The sequence below is a fragment of the Bactrocera neohumeralis genome, unplaced genomic scaffold, assembly GCF_024586455.1.
Source record: "Bactrocera neohumeralis isolate Rockhampton unplaced genomic scaffold, APGP_CSIRO_Bneo_wtdbg2-racon-allhic-juicebox.fasta_v2 cluster11, whole genome shotgun sequence".
NCBI lineage: Eukaryota > Metazoa > Arthropoda > Insecta > Diptera > Tephritidae > Bactrocera > Bactrocera neohumeralis.
In genome coordinates this window covers 1,408,231-1,429,818 of record NW_026089624.1, presented here as the reverse complement: position 1 = coordinate 1,429,818, position 21,588 = coordinate 1,408,231, and the positions used below count along the sequence as shown (strand labels likewise).

Genomic DNA, 21,588 nt, shown 5'->3' with positions numbered 1-21,588 from the left:
GACTAACTTATTACATGGTTTTTACTTCTATTTATACTAACTAGTATGTTTACTTACTACTAGTTGATAGTATGTTAAGATACAGATTATAATATTTGTTTAGGTTTGTTTACATATACTATATATTGTTTGCTTAGATACATTTGCTTTGTTTTAAGATAAGGTTGTTATGGTATTCAAACTCAATGTTGTTTTCATACTTGTTTGTTTAGGATTGTTTGTTGTAGTGATAGTGCATTTCAATTGTTCCAACTCAAGGTTGTTTCTGCATTCTGTTTACTGAAACAAAAGGTTGTTTTGATGTTTGTTACAATTATAAGGAAAACATTCCTTAACTCGGTGGTAGAAAATTGGTCGCATTTAATTGCAGAATGCCCGATGTACTCAGACATTAGGGATTTGGGTGATATGGGGATTAGCAGGACTGATGGACAATTACATATTAGTGGTGAGATCTCCACTAGTCAGAATACCGAACATTTAGGGTCGTTTGCGCGTGAATTGTTTAAGCGGCGAAGGCGGTTACCTAGGAATTACGGTTGGTTTTTGTATGAGTGGTGCGTGTACGAGTATGTGATGTGTGTACGGGGTCCAACCCCTGGCCATCAGCCCAGAGCCTTATGGAAGCTCAACTGGTAGTAGCTTCAACTACGAGGTCAGACCGGAAACTTAATTCTGGTAGCACGGGGAGCAGGAGCCCTTGGAGTTTACTCCAACCTACTCCTGCGGACTGGCCACTCGGGGAGTATAGTGGTGGTTCAGGTTAAAACCCAAATACGGAAAGAACTGATTTTGTCAGTTGAATGTGGAGTGGCATTGCAACCGGGTGCACGGCGGAGGTTTTAGATGGGCCTCGAACCCGACCAAGGTGGTTAGTGTGTCCATTCCACACTGTCAATTCTTCTTCTTCTTAATTGGCGTAGACACCGCTTACGCGATTATAGCCGAGTTAACAACAGCGCGCCAGTCTTCCTCTTTCTCTGCTTCCCCGGCGGGTACTGCGTCGAATAATTTCAGAGCTGGAGTGTTTTCGTTCATCCGGACAACATGACCTAGCCAGCGTAGCCGCTGTCTCTTAATTCGCTGAACTATGTCGATGTCGTCGTATATCTCGTCGTCGTATATCTCGTACAGCTCATCGTTCCATCGAATGCGATATTCGCCGTGGCCAACGCGCAAAGGACCATAAATCTTTCGTAGAACTTTTCTCTCGAAAACTCGCAATGTCGACTCATCCGTTGTTGACATCGTCCAAGCCTCTGCACCATATAGCAGGACGTGAATTATGACTGACTTATAGAGTTTGGTTTTTGTTTGTCGAGAGAGGACTTTGCTTCTCAATTGCCTACTCAGTCCGAAGTAGCACCTGTTGGCAAGATTTATTCTGCGTTGGATTTCTAGGCTGACATTGTTGGAGGTGTTTACGCTGGTTCCAAAATAGACGAAATTATCTACAACTTCAAAGTTATGACCGTCAACAGTGATGTGAGTGCCAAGTCGCAAGTGCGACGACTGTTTTTTTGATGACAGGATATATGTCGTCTTGCCCTCGTTCACTGCCAGACCCATTTCTTTTGCTCTCTTGTCCACCCTGGAGAAAGCAGAACTAACGGCGCGGGTGTTGAGGCCGATGATATCAATATCATCGGCATACGCCAGGATTTGTACACTCTTAGAAAAGATTGGATCTGCTCGAATTATTTTCTCCAGCAGCAGATTGAAGAAGTCGCACGATAGGGTGTTGCCTTGTCTGAAACCTCGTTTTATATCGAACGGCTCGGAGAGGTCCTTCCCGATCCTTGCGGAGCTTTTGGTGTTTCTCGACGTCAATTTACACAGCCGTATTAGTTTTGCGGGGATACCAAATTCAGACATCGCGGCATAAAGGCAACTTTGAAATCGACGAAGTGGTGGTGTGTGTCGATTCTTCTCCCACGGGTCTTTTCCAAGATTTGGCGCATGGTGAATATCTGGTCGGTTGTTGATTTGTCAGGTCTAAAGCCATAATGATAAGGTCCTCTCAGTTTCTTGACGGCGGGCTTTAACCTTTCACACAATACGCTCGATAGAACCTCATAAGCGATGTCGAGGAGGCTAATCCCACGGTAGTTGGTGCAGATTGTGGGGTCTCCTTTTTTATGGATGGGGCATAGCACACTTAAATTCCAATCGTTGGGCATGCTTTCGTCCGACCATATTTTACAAAGAAGCTGATGCATGCTCCTTATCAGTTCTTCGCCGCCGTGTGTGAATAGCTCGGCCGGCCATCCGTCGGCCCCTGCCGCTTTGATGTTCCTCAGGCGGGCAATTGCTATTCGATAGTATTCATGGTCGGGAAATGGAATGTCTGCTCCATCGTCATCGATTGGGGAATCGGGTTCGTAGTCTCCTGGTGTTGTGCGTTCACTGCCATTCAGCAGGCTGGAGAAGTGTTCATTCCATAATCTAAGCATTCGAGCAGTACCCCTGTCGGCTAGCTTATCAAGCTCTTCGTACTCACGCATTTCGGTCTCTTTCTTCTTCTGTCGGTAAATCCGTCTCGCTTCCCTCTTCAACTCTCGGTATCTATCCCATCCCGCACGTGTTGTGGTCGATCGTAACGTTGCGAAGTGTTGAGGCTGAATTTACCGACCTTTGCGCCAAAGATATCTTCATCGTCTTTCATCCACCATGAATCCCACACTGAATTTGCGCTCCTTCATATTGCTATTATAGTAAATGCCCCAAGAGCCTACTCGCCTCGGTCGTTGTCTCGTCCATCGCATATCTCGGACGGCGATGATGTCAGCCTTTACACTTACGAGGACACCAACCAGCTGGACAGGGGCACCTTCCCAATTGAGGGACCGGACATTTTAGGTGCATACAATCAAATCATAATCCATGACTTGTTTGCAGGATTTGTCATGAAAAGCCGGAAGATGTTGTCTGTTTTTTTTTAATTGTGGTGTTGGCAGGTCCCAAACTCATCGCACAACTCTGTGGAGAGGATGTTTCGCCTTCACATTTTAGCTCGCTTTCAAACGTATATTCTTTGGCTGCCCGGAGGTTGGTCTAAGACCGGAAGTCGTGTGCTGCTTGAGTCATATGTAAAAGAATCGTTTCTGGCCACACCCAAATAAATTGTGCTCAGAGAAGCCACATTTTCGTTGACCTGCTCGTATGGATGCTTGCGTTGTCTTATTGAAAAAAGGAAGATTTTTGCGGATGGCTGTGTATATAGGGTAGCAGATTTGCTTCTAATACTTCCTGGTATTCAGAGCTATTCGTTCGGCAAGAAGATAATAGTGTCTCAGAGTTTGAAAATGCACCACATACAATAAGTTAGCATCCTCCGAAATTGCGCTTTGAGAAATATCACTGTGTTTTTCGTAAATATATCCAGTATCCCAAGCAACCGTATGGATCATCAACGTCTCATCGGTAAAAATCACCTGTGGCCAATGGTAAAGTTTTGTTCTGTAAACGCATTGTCTAATTTGCCGTATTACTCAAAAATTTATTTTTCTTAAACTTACCGGATGTTTTTTTTATTCATTTGCAGAAAATCGGTTCTGTCTTTTCACCTTCCGTATTGACGTCGTTTTATTAGATAACTCGACAAATTTCTCTTTCATTTCGTGTGTTTATAAATTTGTTTTCGACCAGCGTAAGTTCCCTTGTCATAATTTTTTTTAAATTTCGGGCATTGGGCCGGTTGGTCAAACCTTCACCATTTAAAGCTCCTTTCTCTTTATCGTTAAGTAAGCTTTTACGCGACATTCTCCGATTAGCTAACATAATTTAATAAAATTAATTTATACCTGTAAATGGCACTGATCGGTGAGCGTTTTTATAGCAATGAAACACCGTTTAGAGAGTATTCTGCTTAATACCTGCAATAGTAGGAAAAATACCATGTTTTATAGAATTGTAAGAGTTACCAAAGAGCTTTAAATAACATCATTTGTATTTAGAATAAAAACATATTATTTCAGAATTTCACACTAATATAATGTCTTTATAACAATGAAACAAAATGCATTTATGTACATATGCCCATCAAAGGCACATAACCTGGTAGTGAGCCAACAGTTTGCCTAAAATTTGAAATTGTTATTAATATTTCAAATTAATGCATTTTTAAAGTCTCATTAATATTGTTATTAAGTAATCAAGTTATCACCAAGACGAAATTTCAAACGATGCATTTGCTTTTGGTTTGAATTTCAAGAAACAAAATTTTACTTTATATTAAGCACAATAAAATGTAAAATTTGCACCTTAGTAAATTTTTCATTCCAACTCAATATCCAATCCAAAGAGAAAAATGTTTCCGTTTGCAAGAAACCTTTGTATTAAGTTTCGTACCTTTTCTTTGCGTGTTTTTTCACTATAATATTAATGTGTAACATTTTGTATAGTAATAATATTTTTTGTACACTTTTTCATTGTTTTGTTTCTTCACCTATGATACATGGGATTTTGGTTACATGGGTATATATGTATGTTTATGCGCTGCACTTATTGTTATGTTTTTGTATATATGTATATATGTATGTATATTTTTACTTTTTTCTATTTAACAGCACTTTTATTTTTCCTCACTATAAAAATTTTTATTTTGTCTGTAACGAGCACTAAGTTTTTATTTAAATTGATTTTTTATTCCGCAAACTCTGTAACACTCTGCTTCTAGGGCACAAGGGACCGTATTTAAAATATTGCCTAATCTGAACGAAAACACGCATCACTTCCACTTGAATGTGTTTTCTTCAGCCCTTGCACCCAAAGATTAAAAACTGATTTTATTGTAGCTCTCTGTTTAATACATATTAATTTTTGTTTTCACCTTTAAAAGATTCACAATGTCAATAGAATAATTTAACGGGCCAAAGAACGAGAAAAAGGATGGTGTCATGCAGGAAAATCGGAAATATAAAAAACTCAAACAAATTCGTGATCGTTCGGTGATGACGGATGAATTCGTTGTTGTTGTTGTTTTAACGGAAATCTAATCCCCGTTGGGATGGTAAATGTCATTTGTGTTGTCGTCGATGTCATCTAACGGTAGGCCCAAGAAACGTGCTGTTTCGACGGGGTCGGACCAAAGGGAGAAGGGTGTTAGATGGGTGGGGTTTGTGGGGCATGCAAAGGAGCTCATTTCACGCTAGTCATATGTTTGGTATGTCAGGGTCTATTCTGGATAAGTAGGAGTTTAACCTGCTACAGTATCCAGAACGAAGTTGCGCAAGGGTCACACGCGTTTCTCGCGGCAGCTGGAGCTCTTCGTCTGCGATGGGTGGTGGTTTGACTCCAAGAACGCCATTCACGGGAAGGGAGTCGGTGAAGGTGTTAATGGCTCCGCTGTGAATGGCGGTCAGTACCTGTCTGAAGTTAGTTGCGTCCGAAGTCCGGTCGGCGTACTGTACGACGTCGTCGACGTAATCCAGGAATGACCTTTTGATGCTCCTAGGAGGCGGTTCCGCTCCAAGCAGATGACTGCAGGGGTGATTTCTGCGAAAGCATCCCAGCAGGAACTGCCTGGAGAGGAGTTCATTATGCTCCTTAACTGGGAGCATAAGCGTCTCACTGTGTAGGTGTTCAATGGGAGACATCAAAAGGCATCCTGTAGTGGTCCGGAGTGCAGTGTTCTGACAGGTCTGTAGTTTCCTCATCTGCGTACCACTGCATCCAGGCGACCATATGGGGGCTGCGTAATTGAGGACCGGCCGGCCGATTGCCTTGTATGTTGCCAACAACGTTTCTTTGTCTTTTCCCCATGTGCTGCCGGCTAGCGACTTGAGGATTTTGTTGCGGCTCTGTACTTTGGCGATAATCGCGGTCGTATGAGGAGAGAAGGAGCATAGACTGTCGAATGTTACACCTAAAATCTTAGGATTGTTGACAGTCGGAATTTTGACGCCGTCGACTGCAATGTTAAGCTCAAGTCTATACTCCTTCGTCCAGTTTGTGAATATGGTCGCTGTGGATTTGGTGGGGGAAAGTGTGAGATTTCGTGCAGTGAGGAAACGAGAAAGGTCGGAGAGGTAGCTGTTTACCTTCGAACACATGCCATCGATTCCATTGCCCGACGCCAATATCGTGCAGTCATCAGCGTACGAGGTTATGGAAACTCCTTCTGGTGGTTGTGGGAGTTTCGAGATGTAGAAGTTAAACAGTAGTGGGGAGAGGACACCACCCTGCGGAACCCCCTGTTTAATTCTTCTCAGTTTAGATGTTTTACCTCGAAATAGTACGGATGACTGGCGACCGCTCAGATAGTTCATGGTCCACCTCTTTAGCCCTGGAGGGAGCGTAGTTGTTTCGATGTCCTGCAGTAGCGTTGTGTGATTGACCGTGTCAAACGCTTTTGACAGGTCCAACGCTACGAGGATCGTTCTTTCGCAGGGTGGTTTCTGGTTGAGGCCACGAACTATCTGGGCGTTTATGACGCTAAGTGCTGTGGTGGTGCTGTGCACTTTTCGGAATCCATGCTGGTGGTTGGCTAGGCTCAGGTGGTGAGTGAAGGTCGGGAGTAGCAAGGCCTCAAGTGTCTTCACTACTGGGGAGAGGAGAGTTATCGGTCGATAAGATTCCCCTTTGTTGGCGGGTTTCCCAGGTTTCAGTAGTGGGACCACTCTTCCGACTTTCCACACATCGGGTATTTGAAGAGTGGTCAGCGACAGATTGAGGACCTTGGTGAGATATCCTACTCCCGTCGAGCCTAGATGCTTTAGCATTAGCATGTTGATTCCATCAGGGCCAATGGATTTAGATGATTTTGCTTTTTTGATGGCACCCTGAACCTCCTCATCGGTGAAAGTAAGTGGCGCGCCTTCGTTTGGCATTTTGCGCAGCCGTCGGTTAACACATCGTTTAGCTTTGTCTACCGAAGGGTGCAGTGTAAATTGCCGGCTAAAATAGCTCGCGCACTTCTTCGGGTCCGAAGAGGCATGACCATTGAATTGAACTTCAACTCGGTCGTCATGTCTCTTCGGGTTAGACAAAGCTTTGACAGTAGCCCAAAGCTTACTCACTCCGGTGGAGAGGTTACAGGACTTCAGGTGCTCTATCCATTTCGTCCGCTTATGTTGGTTTACCATTCGCCGAATCTCCAAATTGAGATCCCTTATTCGGGGATCCCCGGGATCGGCATGGCGTAAGGTGTCGCGCTCATTAGCTAAAACGGCTGCTTCGGCTGGGAAATTGGGGCGGATTTCCGCGATTCTTCCAGCCGGGATGAAGCGAGCGGTAGCTGCTGCGATCACCTTGCGGAATTGACGTTCGCCAACGCATACGTCCATAGGAATAGGTAGAGCTTTGAAGGTGCTCTCAGTAAATTCTGTGAAGCCGACCCAATTAGCTTTGTTAAAGTTAAAATAGGTGCGGTTGTCCACAGAAACAAAATCGGGAGGCTTCTCGATCGAGATAATTATGGGCAGATGATCTGATGCGAGAGTTAGCATAGGTCGCCAGGTTATGCTGTTTATCAGACCACCGCTAGCAATGGTAATATCAGGCGAGCTATTACAGGTGCCCATAACTCTGGTGGGGGCTTCGTCATTCATTGTGCAGAATGTCGAATCGTCAATCTGTTCCGCCAGCTCCATCCCCCTACGATCATTTGACAGGCAGGAATGCCAAAGATCGTGGTGCGCGTTAAAGTCGCCTAGTACCAAACGGTTTTCACCACGAAGTAGCGCACCTATATTCGGGTGATATCCTGTTGGGCAACATGTAACTGGAGGGATGTATATATTAAATATTTCGAGCTCGACATCGCCTGACCGGATAGCTATACCCTGACATTCTAGGGTAGTATCCCTGGGGTCGATGTCTTCATCGATTAGACGATACTGCACGGTGTTGTGCAATATGAAAGCTAGGCCACCACCATTATCTCGCTCGCGATCTTTACGTATAACGTTGAAACCTGCACAACTCAGAAGATCTGAGCGGCTGTTTAACTTGGTTTCTTGGACCGCAGCTATCGATAGACGTTCCCGATTCATAAGTGCAACTATCTCCTCGATCTTACTCTGGAGTCCGTTGCAGTTAAATTGAAGTAGCCGAGTTTGTCGCGGGTGTCCGTGGGTGATCCTGGGGGTGAGGGAGTGACGTGTGGGTGGAAGTTGTTGCAGCTGTAGTACCCGCAGGGGCGGTTGTCGCGCTGGGGTGTTAATAGGCGACGCCACTGTTGTGAGTTGCGGGGCAGACTCCTGCAGCATGGGGCAACGTATGAGTCACTCCACTCACGTGTGGTGCGCAGGCCGGAACACGCCGAAAAGTGACACCAGCCAGTACAAGAGTTGCACTTGACGGATGCCACGTTCCGACGTATGACGGTCTGACACACGGAACAGACTGTGCGAGGGACCAAGAGCTGCTGGTTGGTTCTCGCATGCAAGGGGGGAGCTATGTTGCCTGATTGAGCTCCTAGGGACCGTGGAGGTCCTCTGTTGGCCACTCGGATTTGGTGGCGGCGCGGCGCGCGAAATATGTGCGGATTGCACAGCCGTAGAGGCTTGGGTCGCAGTATTGCGCAGGCAACATGGGGCCACGTAACGCGTGGTCCACTCCCTATGTGTCTTAAGGCCTGAACAGGTCTTAAGATGGCTCCATCCATTGCATGTGTTGCACCTGACCGAGGTGGAGTTTGGATGGAGCCGTTTTGCGCATACGCAGCAGAAAAATTCCTCCGGGCCCGGGTTGGACTCAATGCCAGCGCGAGTCAGGAGGATACGGAGCAACCCTGCTGCAAGGCGTTGCTCTAGTAACGACAAACACAAATTAACACTTACCGATCCAAACGGGGTTAGATCGCCGAAAGAACAGCCCTTAGTCGGATGAAATCCGAGTCAATTCCGGTGCGTAGAACCGGCTGTCGTGGGAATTGACGGATGAATTCGTCGATCTTTTCTGTTGATTGAGCAGAGAGAGTGTTGAAAATAAGGGTGGTGTTATCGTGTGTGGTGTCTGTTTGCATGCATTGGTGGGTGGTGTGAATTTTTTTCATGTATTGATGTGTGGTGTTTTCTCCAACAAGATGGCGTTATATGCAATACGGCCAACGAAACAATCAATGTAGTGAAAGAAACTCTTGGTAATCACATTATCTTGCGTCGTAGACCTGTGTCGTTGAACTATATTTTATGGGGTTATTAAAAGTGACTTGTCTATGCAGATAAGCCTAAGACGATTGACCTCCTTGGAAGAGAATATGAAAACATAATGACAAACCTTTATCTTTATAATAAAGCTAAATTCTTGACCATAACATTAAATTATATACTTTTTTTCTGCTTGAAAACCACCTAAAAAGAAACACCATTTTTTAGTTCCATTCATTCTCTCAGAAGTAATGTGGTCTTTGACGAAAGTTAATATGATACGGAAATAATTGATCACACGGTTCACAATTCCGACTTGCAAATACATTATATTCATATGCAAAATTTGTTAAAACAAAGTCTTACAAACACCAGAAATAGTTATATCAGTCACTTTTAATGCTTAAGAGTTATTAGTTCATTACCAATTTTTAAATCAGAGACAAAATCTCCCAAGGGTCCATGCATTTTTGGGTATAGTTCTTCATTCAATGAGAAATATTACGTTATGAAAAAAATTGTTTAAAGCGATTGAAAAGTGGACCTAAATTAAACTTGTTTAAAAAAATTCTTGTATTCTTTACCCGCATACTTTTTTGTAAAAATTAGTAATATCAAATGAAAGAGGACTGAATATACATAAGCGAAATCGATTCGGACTGTTAAGAGAAAATAAATATTTTCAAAGATCATCCAAAAAATTACTAATTCAGTTTTTTTCGAAATATTGCGAGTTTTTGCGACAAAGTTTTATTTTTTATATAGTGTTTAGAACCAAAAAATGTTTATTGTACGAGAAAAGCTGAACCATCGAAAAAATGCGGTTACACTTGGGATATTTGTCACATAATTAAATATTACTATTTGATATATACATGTACTTCTGTAAGGACGATAAATTAATTAAAATTAATATATAATCTTTTTACAGTATTATCACTGGGAAGGATGATTTCTACGTCTGGTGGTTTACCATCTGCATCCCCTTCGACACCAATTGCGACTTTAAAAAGTCAAATCTGTGTCGGTTTACCAACAGATACAACATGTAATAAACCATGTAGTGAAACGTTACCAAAAATTGCTGCAGTAGATGGTCAATTGGTGGAAGTATCTAAAGTTGGAGAAACATTTTTGCTGCATGAGCAGATCATTATGTCAGGGCAGCAAAAGTGTGCTTTACAAGAGAAACCAAAGTCATTAGTGGTATCCCCGCAACAAGTAATGATATTATATATGCATAAATTAACTCCATATGAACGTGCTGAAATATTAGCGTATCCGCATATATATTTTATTGGTGCCAACGCTAAAAAACGATCAGGCATTTTCGGCCCAAATAATTCTGACTATGATAACGAACAGGGAGCCTATATCTATATACCACATGACCATGTGGCCTATCGGTATGAAATGCTTAAAGTGATAGGCAAAGGGAGCTTTGGACAGGTAATTAAAGCATATGACCATAAGACACATGAACATGTCGCTTTAAAAATGGTCCGAAATGAAAAACGCTTTCATCGACAAGCGCAGGAAGAAATTCGCATTTTGCATCATTTGCGTAGACAAGACAGGTATAATACAATGAACATAATCCATATGTTTGATTATTTTACATTTCGGAACCATATGTGTATTACTTTTGAGCTGCTCAACATCAATTTATATGAGTTGATAAAAAAAAATGGTTTCAAAGGTTTTAGCCTTCAACTTGTGCGAAAATTTGCACATTCGCTATTACAATGTTTAGATGCATTATACAGGAATGAAATTATTCACTGTGATATGAAGCCTGAAAACGTATTACTTAAGCAGCAAGGACGTTCCGGCATAAAGGTGCGTAAGTATTGATGTGAAAATCTTGTAATAACAATCTTCGGCGAAACCGATATTTTATGTGGGAATTGGTCATTTCATTTCATTAGTAAACAATACTTTACATTTGGAAGAAATAAATTATTAATAATTAATTAAAAGCCAGATCTTCAAAAAAAATTATATTAAAAACGATGCGTCCTGAGAACACTTGAGGAAAAAAAAATAGATGGAGGAAATGCTACTTTGATATACATAAATATGTATATAGTACAAGCTTTTGCCAATTTACATGGCTCAAGGTCGCCTTGGGTGAAGTTGATAATTCATGCAATACCCTCCCGATGTTGTTTTTGGCCCGTTGCGGCTTCTGGTTCTTTGTAGGTTCCACTAGCCTCCTGATGCTTTTCAGCATTCTCTGTAAGCTTTCATAACACTTGGTTACTTACATATAATATTGGGTAATAATATTGCAGATAATTTGTAGGCAGGAGTCTTTGAGTGATCTAATTTTTAATTAGCCTAGGTTCACTTTTACAAAGCGGCGTTGACTAAGCATATGATAAGATAATGCTGAGATGTGTGCCTTTCGAGACTTTTTAGTTTGTCATGCTTCGTTCATTCTACAACTGTCATCCGATTCTGCTTCTCCGTAAGTTGTTACAACAGAGAACGTGTAACATGGAGAAGGTTCAATTGCAGAGCAGCGTGTGAATTGACAAAGCTAACAAAATAAAACTATATGAGCGGATTTCATTTCTGCATGCTCGGAAGGAGAAATTTTAACAGTGATGAGTGAACAGAGCTGAGCATGAAATGAAAATTATGCTAAGAAACTTGCTTTGATATTACAGCCACATGTTAGTATTTTGGCTTATATGTGACTTGGTCTACGAAAAGGGAGCTAACGTGCGAAAACTAGTTTTCTGGGAAAAGCTGTTGAAAATAATCGTCAGTTTCTTGTTATCTCATTAATTGTTCTCCTTTTTTTACACCTAAGCTCCCTTTCCGTAGACCAGGTCACATATACGTTTATGTGGAATCATATCTATTAATATGAGTTTTTTTTTCGAATTTTTATGAATGCATGCAAAACTAATAATATTCTTATAAAACTGGGTGTGTCCATGTTTCTGTAAAAATTAACTTGCGCATTAAGGGGTTACGTAGATTTCCTTGGGTAAAAACAGCCTTTTTTCAACAATTATTTTCTTATATAAAAAATTAAATATTTTAATACCAATATTTATTGTTACAAACATACACTATTAATAAAGAAATTCTGACATTTTTGGAAAAAAATATTTTGAACTCGGCCATTACGGCGCCATTTTCGCTGACCGTCGGAAAAAATATGCGCCCGCGTTGGTAGGATAACTCCTTACAGGATCATCTCAAGTGAAAAATACCTGTATAGATAAAACCTTAACTTAGAACTGGACGCAGGAAAAAAAAAATTAAAATCTAATTTTTGCAAACATTTTTACAAAAAAATGAAAATGTCATTGAAAACTTCGCGACTTTTTTCACAATTTCATGAGATCGGCTGAGTAGTTCTTCAGAAATCTTGCTAACTAACAAAACGCCTTAAACGCCTTTAAAGACATAGTCTAGCCAGAGAACATAAAGACATAGAGAAGGTCCAGGTTCGATATCGAACATTTGTAAAACTTAAACCACATATCCCCATGATGGTGATCCCAACCAGGGAATATTGAAGAATAATAAGTTCTTTGATATTCCATTTTTAACAGCGAAAATGTATGCAAATGCAGCTCTCTCACATACCCAAGAATATGAAGAGAACAAGAATGATAGAATACAAGATTACGACGACCGCCATTACGAAACGTCATAGTTCCGCGTTGAGAAGAACAAGAGTGAAAAATTGTCAAATGGCTTGCAAATTGTAAACAGAAAAGTAAACACTTTTGTAAATTCGCAAAATATTATTAATTCTTTCGATTTTAATGAAAAGTTTTAGTGAAGCGATTGAATATTGTTGAGTGAAAAGATTTGAATCATTTCTAAAGAAATATATCGGCCTATTGATAATAAAATTGTCTATTAAGTTGTGATTCAAATGGAGAAGACGTTTCTTGTGTTGTATATAAATATTTACATATATTATAAGTTCAGATGTATCAGATGTATGAAATTATGATAAAAGAATTGTGAAATTATTAATTTAGTATTAAATATATCATTTCTTTTGCAAAATAACACCCATTTTTTGGCAACTTTTAAATCGGCCGGAAAACTGAAAAAACTCGTTTTCGATCCTTTAATTGCATAATAATTATTACAACAAGCCACTGCACATTTCATTTAAAAAAATTAATATATTTATGCTTAGAAATTTAAATAAATACAACAGTACACTTTCACTGGTTTTCTTCATTTGAACAATTTCCACACATGCTACTCTATTTATTGTGGATGCGCCTAAAACTACTTATATCTTTTCTCGCAACAATATTCTAAACATTCCACTGAAATTTTTCCTGCAAAGACGAATGAATTAATATTATTTTGGGAATTTCCAAAAGTGTTTACTTTTCTGTTTACCATTTGTATGCATTTCTATGCTTGTTCTTCTCAACGCAAAACTGTTACGTCACGAAATTGTTGAACAATGTATTTGTTTCTGTAAGAATTGTCAAGAGCTAAACCGAAAAAAACTAACTGTAAACTAGTGTCGTAATCTTGTACTCTATCATTCTAGGAAGAGAAATAAATATATGTATGTACATATGTAAGTACGCCATATGATGATACTCCCAACGAATGTAAAGAATTTCGTCAGAGATAAAGGGATCTTTAACTCCTCTCTCACTGGAAGTGAGAGAACAATTGCTAAACGTCAAAACCACCTAAACTTTGACAGTTGATCGAGTTCAGGAGGTTTTGACGTTTAGCATTTGGAAACGAGCGATGGCCAGATTGAAATCTTACCAAAAAAATTTGTAAACGGAGGGATTATTTGCATCGTTCAAGACCACTTATAAAAATGAAAATTAAATGAATTTGTGAAATTTAAAGGTATTTGATGAAAGGTTTTGTAATTTAAAGCATCATAGTATATTTTCAATGGAAAATGATTAAAAACATTTAATGATTGAGAGCTAACAAGCTTAAATCCTATTATTGGGTATTGAAAGGACAAAAGTCAGTTGTTATAATATTCTTTAAAAAGATTTAAATAGTTTCTACATATAATAAACAACAACTATATAGTAGTTTTTATTCGTATTAAATGTTGGGTGTTTCAATTTAAATGCCCACAAATAATTATTTTTTCCAATCTGGCCATAATGGAAAACGTTATAAAAAACGCTAATTTTGGGGCGCTCTCACACTGGAATAAGTTTAACAACCCACTACACATGCGAGAAATACCGCTCCTAATTTTTTGCTACCGCTACGCCAGAGCAGAGCACAACACTTCATTTTTGGCTATTGCTACAGCTATAATTTTTTACCTAACAAAATTCCGAGCAGAGTAGAGCACATAATTTTACATTGTTCAACTATGGTTCTGTTATGGTTCCCACCAAAGTGAGAGCGCTAGCTATAGCATAGCAATAATTCTAGAAATTTTGCTAGTAAATGAAAACCCTGATATTTATAGTCAATTTGGATTTGCATATTTAATAATTTTATTTGATTTTTACATAATATACTTTACTAATAAATATTTTTGTATTATGTAGGTATATTTATTACTAATAGAAATTAAATTTATTACAACAATGTTGTTTAAAGTAGTACACAGTACTGCCTCAATTGAAATAAAAGTCAATTTTGTTTGCTGTTTTACAATATCATTTAATCAATGAAAAAAAAGGTGCGTGGAGTTCCTACGTGCGGAAGAAGTTATACTTCTTAGTGATATTCAGAAATGCATATGATTTTGTATGAAAGAAAACTAGAACATTTAAATTCATTATGAACATTTTATAAAGCAAAGTCTAAATGAAGGAATTTTGACTCGGAAAGTAGTTCTGTCTCTTCGTTGCGGAAGGGAATATGCAGCGTAACCATCTCTCTTTTGTACTCTTCGAATTGGGTTGTCATATTATAATTTGTAGATATATCTAATATCATGGTGTTTAGTCAATTTCTTGTATTCATTATTGGCGTTGCATTTGTATTGCGCACAAAACTGGGCCAAAGTAAAATTAATTTTCTTTTTATTTTTCTTTGCAGGTTTTCAATAAATTTAAATAAGTTTCTTAATAAATTTAAATAAGTTTTTTTTTAAATTTAAATAAATTTAAGTAAATTTACATGTATTTTCATTTATATTTAATTATCAATACATTTTTTTTAAATTATTTGCCCTAGTTGTCCATTTTATTTTCTGATGCATTTCAGTCGATTTTTGTATTGAAATTTGACCGGCGTAGAAGCAAAATGCGAAACAATATGTATGATTGTTATTATGATTATGTCGTTTGCATATTCGTCTGTATGTTTGCGAAAGCAAATGTTCTACAAAAGCATATTTCTATACTTAAACAAAATTATTTGAACCATCGTATATTTCTTACATGCATAACCAAACCATACTTAAGATAACGCCACGAAGCACATAAAAAGTCACAATGTGAACGCAGGTTTGAATCTCGACGGACTTAGTCTTTAATTTTTGCATTTCAACATCGTAATACTATACTAAAAAATATTTTTCTTACTAATAGAAATTAAATTTATCACAGCAATATACCTTATATACATATGTATACATAATATTGCTGGGATAAATGTAATTTCTATTAGTACGAAAAATATTTATTAGTATAGTATACGATGTTAAAAGGCATACATCTTTCTATCCTATCTTGTGTATCTGCACATGCTCATATGAATGTATGTATACGCATGTGCGGGTTCAGAAATTCAAAGAATTCGCACAAAGAAAAGAAAAGAGAGACGAAAGAAATAAAGTCACATAAAATAATTGAGAATTCGCAAAAATGAAACACAAACGAAAGAAAAATAATGCACAAGCATACATAAGCGTACTGTACTTATTGACCACATTATTTTTGCGTAAAACCTTGGAATTTATTCATTAAAATCACCACTCAGAAGTCGTTTTATCCGTTGTAAGCGAGCGATTTTCGAAGAAACATCATTTCTAATATGCCACAACACAATATTAGAAATGAAGTTCATAAACCTCATGCTGTCAGATAAAACGATATACCTCGTCATCGCGGGTCGATTTCCAAAAAATTTAAATGAAGACTAACTACAGAAACGATCCTGTAAAGTATAGCCTTAATTTTTCAACGGCCAACGCAGAGTATTTCAACCAAAATATACGCGAAATAGTTGAGAATTCGCAGAAATGAAAAACAAACGAAAGAAAAAGAAGCATAACTTCAATAATGCACAAGCATACAAACATACATATGCGCAGCAGCAGCAAGGAAAGAGGTAACAATCGGCGATCCATTGTATATTTCTTTCATGCATAACCAAACCATAATTAGGACAACGCAATACAAGTGTCAATGGTGGTGTTGGTGGTAAGCGCTTGAAAAGTTACGACGAGCACGTAGGCTCGAATACCAACAGAATTTATTTTTAATTGAATATGTCACCAACCAAAAATTGAAACATTGTTCTAGAAAAACAACAACAGCATAAGCATGGCAACATTGTGTTGTTGGTAGAAAAGCCGAGTTGTGCCGAAAGAAACGAACAAACGATCGCCGATTGTCACCGCTTGCTGCTCGAACATCTTCGCAGACAAGGTCGCGTAGAGTCATATTGAGCAAGGTTGCGCAACCTGAATCTATCGCAACCTTTTCCGAACTCGTATGAGAAGTATAACTTCAATAATAAATGATGTAGTTAATTAAAATTAAATGATGACGAGTAGGGCGGCGAGAATCCAATTCCATCTTGCCGGCGTTGGCGTTCGAATTGATGCAGATCGTGGTCGAGTTGTTGTTGCGATAATTTAGAAAAAAGAGGTCAGCGCGCAGGAACCGAGTTGTTGCAACGTTTCTATTCGAAAGTTTAAGGTAATGAGTCAAAAGCAGCGATGATCCAATCCTTTTGTTAGTTAGATAGTCGTCATCTGCTGTGGTGAAATCCAATTTGTCCCCAGGTGTGTTGTATTAGTGCATGTTGTTTTCCGATGCCAATTGTGGTGTTCTTCTCAGGGGAGTTGAGTTGTGCTAGGGTGCGCCAGGCTTTCCCGGATAGAGTGGGGGAGGCTTAACTCATTTAAACAAATGTATACAGACATCTTCTATCATATTAATCTTATGTAAAAATTTTGCAAATAAAATTTCATTCTTACAGTGTTCAAGGTATACGGACGTGTTTTTAATTCGCTCCGTGACTTCTGTGATTAAAACGCAAACAAGCAAAAATTAAAAGAAAAAACAAAAAAATTATTAAATAAAAGCAAACAAATAGCAAACAGTGCCCACAAGCTGCTATAATTAAACATAAACAAATTGTGCACGAAACAAAAATTAAAAACAAAAAAAGAAAAATAATCAAACAAACAAAAATGAGTACTACTCAGCCTCACCAGCAAGGCCGTAGGCATTCTTTAAAAGCCTACTTTAGCTTTGTCGAGCCAACAACAGTAACTCCTGGCAAAAACAAAATTAACGGCGATGAGTTATCATGGCAGCGATCAGCTGAAAGAGCAAGTAAGCAAGTGCAGTCAGCAGGAGCAGCAGAGAACAGCAAACGGACAACAACAAATGCACTGTCAGCAACCAGTATGCAGGTACCAGCAAGCACCCGGACACCGAACGAAAACTAAATGCAAGGTGAGAATGTACTTTGATCGCTATATTAACGTAAAAGGAAACTAAGCAATGGTTCAGACGACGATGCGAAGGGTACCACCACAGTCGTTAATGCCAAACCACCTCCAATATACATATTTGCGCGAGCGTAGCAGTGCAGTTCTCTTCTTGCGAAATTAAGGGAAATTTTAGGTACTAACAATTTCCATATAGTGCCTTTGAAAAAAGGCAATATAGATCAAACAAAAATTCAGTTCTTCACTGAAAAAAGTTTCAGGGAAATCATTAAATTTTTGTCAAATAAAAACAAGAATTACTACTCTTACCAACTGAAGAGCCCAAAAGGCCTAGTTGTTGTCATAAAAGATATAGAATATTCGGTAGACTCTAACGATGTCAAAGAAGCACTGAAAAAAGGTGGTTTTAGCATTAAATCAGTAGTAAATATTTTTAACAGGAACAAAGTCCCACAACCAATGTTCAAAATAGAACTGATGCCAAATTGTAACCAACTAAAGAAAAATGAAATACACCCAACTAAAGAAAAATGAAATACACCCGATTTACAATTTAAAATATCTGCTCTATCGCAGAATCACCATTGAGGAACCACGTAAGAGAAATGGTGAAGTACAATGAACAAATTGCCAAGAGTATGGACACACGAAAGCATATTGCACTCCACGCAGTGTCTGTGTGGTGTGGTAATCTACATCCTACTTCAAAATGTACTCTTAAAAAAGAGGATTTAAATAAAAAGTGCAGCAATTGTGGAGGAAATCACACTGCTAACTCACAGGGCATTCAAGCAAATGTATTCAACATTCCTCCTAATGAAAATATTGAAACCCTGTCCATATTTCAAAACCAGTTAATCCTAAAGACAATGCTACACAAGGGAGCTATGCAAACGTGGTGAAAGGCAATACTGCACAAATACAATTGCCCCAAAACCAACCAAATGGAAGCGTTAAAACTATTATTTTCAACCTTATCCAATGTATGACACAATTTATGGCTTCAATGCAAAATATGATTCAAGAGATAATCAAATCACAAAGCCAAATGTTGCAAACTATTTTAAGTAAAAAATGAGTGTATTAAACATTTGTTTATGGAATGCTAACGGTGTTAACCAACATAAACTGAAACTTATTAAATTTCTGGATGAAAATAATATTGATGAAATGCTATTGTCAGAAACTCATCTTACGAACAAAAACAATTTCTTTATACAGGGATTTAGGCTGTATGTTACAAACCACCCAGATGGAAAGGCACATGGAAGAACAGCAGTGTTGGTTAGAAAACGGTTAAATCACCACGCATTAGATTCTTATGTCACAGCGCAATTACAAGCTATAACAATAGCTTTAAAAAATCGTTGCGGGGATTTAAACCGGACGCCATATACTGCCCACCTCGGTATAAAATACAGACATCCAATTTAAATACTTTCTTGGAACACTAGGCCATAGCTTTCCAGCAGGTGGAGATCACAATGCAAAACACACATATTGGGGCTCACGACTAATTAATCCGAAAGGACGACAATTGTATAAAACTGTTATAAATAGGCACAACAACATATCTCCTGGTAAGCCGACATATTGGCATAATGATCGTAAGAAAATACCAGATTTGATTAATTTTGCTGTAATCAAAAATAAAGATAAATCGCACATAACAGCTGATACATGTACTGATCTATCTTCTGCTCACTCTGCTGTACTAATAAAATTATGTGAACAACCCATATTCGTTAATCCAAAAGTGAGAACTTCTTATAAAACGAATTGGCTAAAATATAAAAAATACGTGAGTAGCCACATTAATATTGAGTACAAAGTAAATGCTGTAAGAGACGAACGCATAAGAGAAGTCAGTGATATAATAACCAGCGCAGCTGTTTTAGCAACGCCAAACAAAAACTATAACCCGCTTGGTCCCAGAAAAATTACAAATAGTGAGATAGGAAAGCTTGTAAATGAAAAAGGGCGTGCAAGACGTGAATGGCAGATAAATCGCTCCCCCTCCACTCAGCTTCAATTGAAATCTGCTGCACGTACATTAAAAAAAGCGCTTAAACGTGAAGAAGAATTCAACACCGAAATGTATATAAAGAAGTGGTGTCCAAATTCCAACAAGCAAAACTCCCTTTGGAAAGCCTAAAAGTCCATGAAGGCACCAACTGACTCCAACATGCCTGTACGAGACTTGGGTGGAAATTGGGCTCGAAGTGACAAGGAAAAGGCAACTTATTTTGCAAATCACCTAGAGAAGGTATTTCAACCCAATTTGCCAAAGAAAAACTTTAAGCTGTCAATTTTACCAAACACAGCTAAAGAGTCGCTCGAGTCTTTCAAGACTTCACCTTCTGAAATTATTGGAATCATCAAAGAATTTAATCCAATAAAGTCGCCGGGACATGATATTTCCCCAAAAATGCTAATTAAGTTACCAATTATTGCTGTAGAGGTGCTGTCTTTGCTCTTCAATGCAATTCTTAGTTTCGCATACTATCCAATTTCATGGAAAAAGTCGCATGTTACCTTGATAGATAAACCTGGAAAGACTTAACACAGCCGTCTTCATATAGACCAATCAGCCTTCTACCCTGTCTTTCTAAAGTATTTGAAAAAGTATTACCATCAGAGATGTCTCTTTTCCTCCACGAATATAATACAATACCAATGCATCAATTTGGATTTCGTGCGAAACACGGCACAATAGAGCAATTAAATAGAATTACTAACGAAATAAGGAAAGCATTTGAGCACATGGAGTACTGTTCAGCAATATTTCTAGATGTAGCTCAGGCGTTTGTTAAGGTGTCGCACGAAGGTCTTTTACATAAATTAAAAAAATTTTACCTTTAGAATTGTATAAAACATTGGAGTCTTATTTAAATAAAAGACAATTTATGGTGAAAGTAGGAGATGTCATATCGGATGAAAGACCGATAAGGGCTGGTGTACCACAGGGTAGCGTTTACGCCCAACTCTATACATCATACGAGGTGTGTTCAAAAAGTATCGCGAATTTTAAATTTTCGCGGCTTACGTATATCGAATTTCGAATTTTTTGTGGCGTTATGTTACTCATGTCTCTCACTTATGCCGACAAGCTCGGCCATTTTGAATGTTCATTTAATTGTTGACAGCTGCTTTGCTTGCACATGTTTTGGATCGTCTTCGATGTTTACCTATTCAAAAAAATGGATCAAAGAACCTATATCAAATTTTGTGTGAAAAACGAAATTAAGTGCGCGGATGCATTCCGAATGTTGACTGTGGCATACGGAGAAGCTACCTTGGACCGAAGCTTTATCGGTGGTACAAAATGTTCTCAGAAGGCCGAGAAGATTTGAACGACGAAGAGCGTGCCGGACGCCCGAGCACTTCAACACAGACGAAAAAATTATTGAAGTGGAGAAAATGGTATTGGCCAATCATCGAATTACCGTTAGAGAAGTTGCTGAGGACCTAAAAATATCGACCTGTAAGTTATGCGCAATTTGCGCGAAGCAATCCGCCAGAAACGCCCGGATTTGTGGAAGAACAAAAATTGACTTCTGCACCACGATAACGCCCCTGCTCACACATCGTTGCTTGTACGCGATTTTTTGGCCAAAAACAACACACTATTGATGCCGCAGCCACCGTATTCCCCAGATCTGGCCCCCTGTGACTTTTTCTTGTTCCCTAAACTGAAGAGGCATATGAAAGGACGACGTTACGCTTCTCTTGACGAGATAAAGACGGCATCGAAGGAGGAGCTGAAGAAGATAAAAAAATGATTTTTTGAAGTGCTTCGAAGATTGGAAAAACCGTTGGCACAAGTGTATAATATCTCATGGGGATTATTTTGAAGAAGACAAAATAGATATTCATGAA

The 21,588-nt window shown here is 38.8% G+C and overlaps 1 protein-coding gene and 1 pseudogene across 33 annotated transcripts in view; one reads left to right on the top strand and one right to left on the bottom strand.

Annotated features, from left to right (window-relative positions):
- Positions 1 to 21,588, top strand: part of LOC126765673 (putative dual specificity tyrosine-phosphorylation-regulated kinase 3 homolog) — a 293,060-nt gene that overhangs the window by 205,614 nt on the left and 65,858 nt on the right. For all 33 annotated transcript variants that reach the window (XM_050483344.1, XM_050483311.1, XM_050483321.1 and 30 more), the window contains one exon: positions 10,024 to 10,931. In XM_050483344.1, coding sequence (XP_050339301.1) covers positions 10,024 to 10,931 — 908 coding nt within the window. The remainder of the gene's footprint in view (positions 1 to 10,023; positions 10,932 to 21,588) is intronic.
- On the bottom strand, positions 15,996 to 16,198 carry LOC126766321 (small nucleolar RNA U3; annotated as a pseudogene).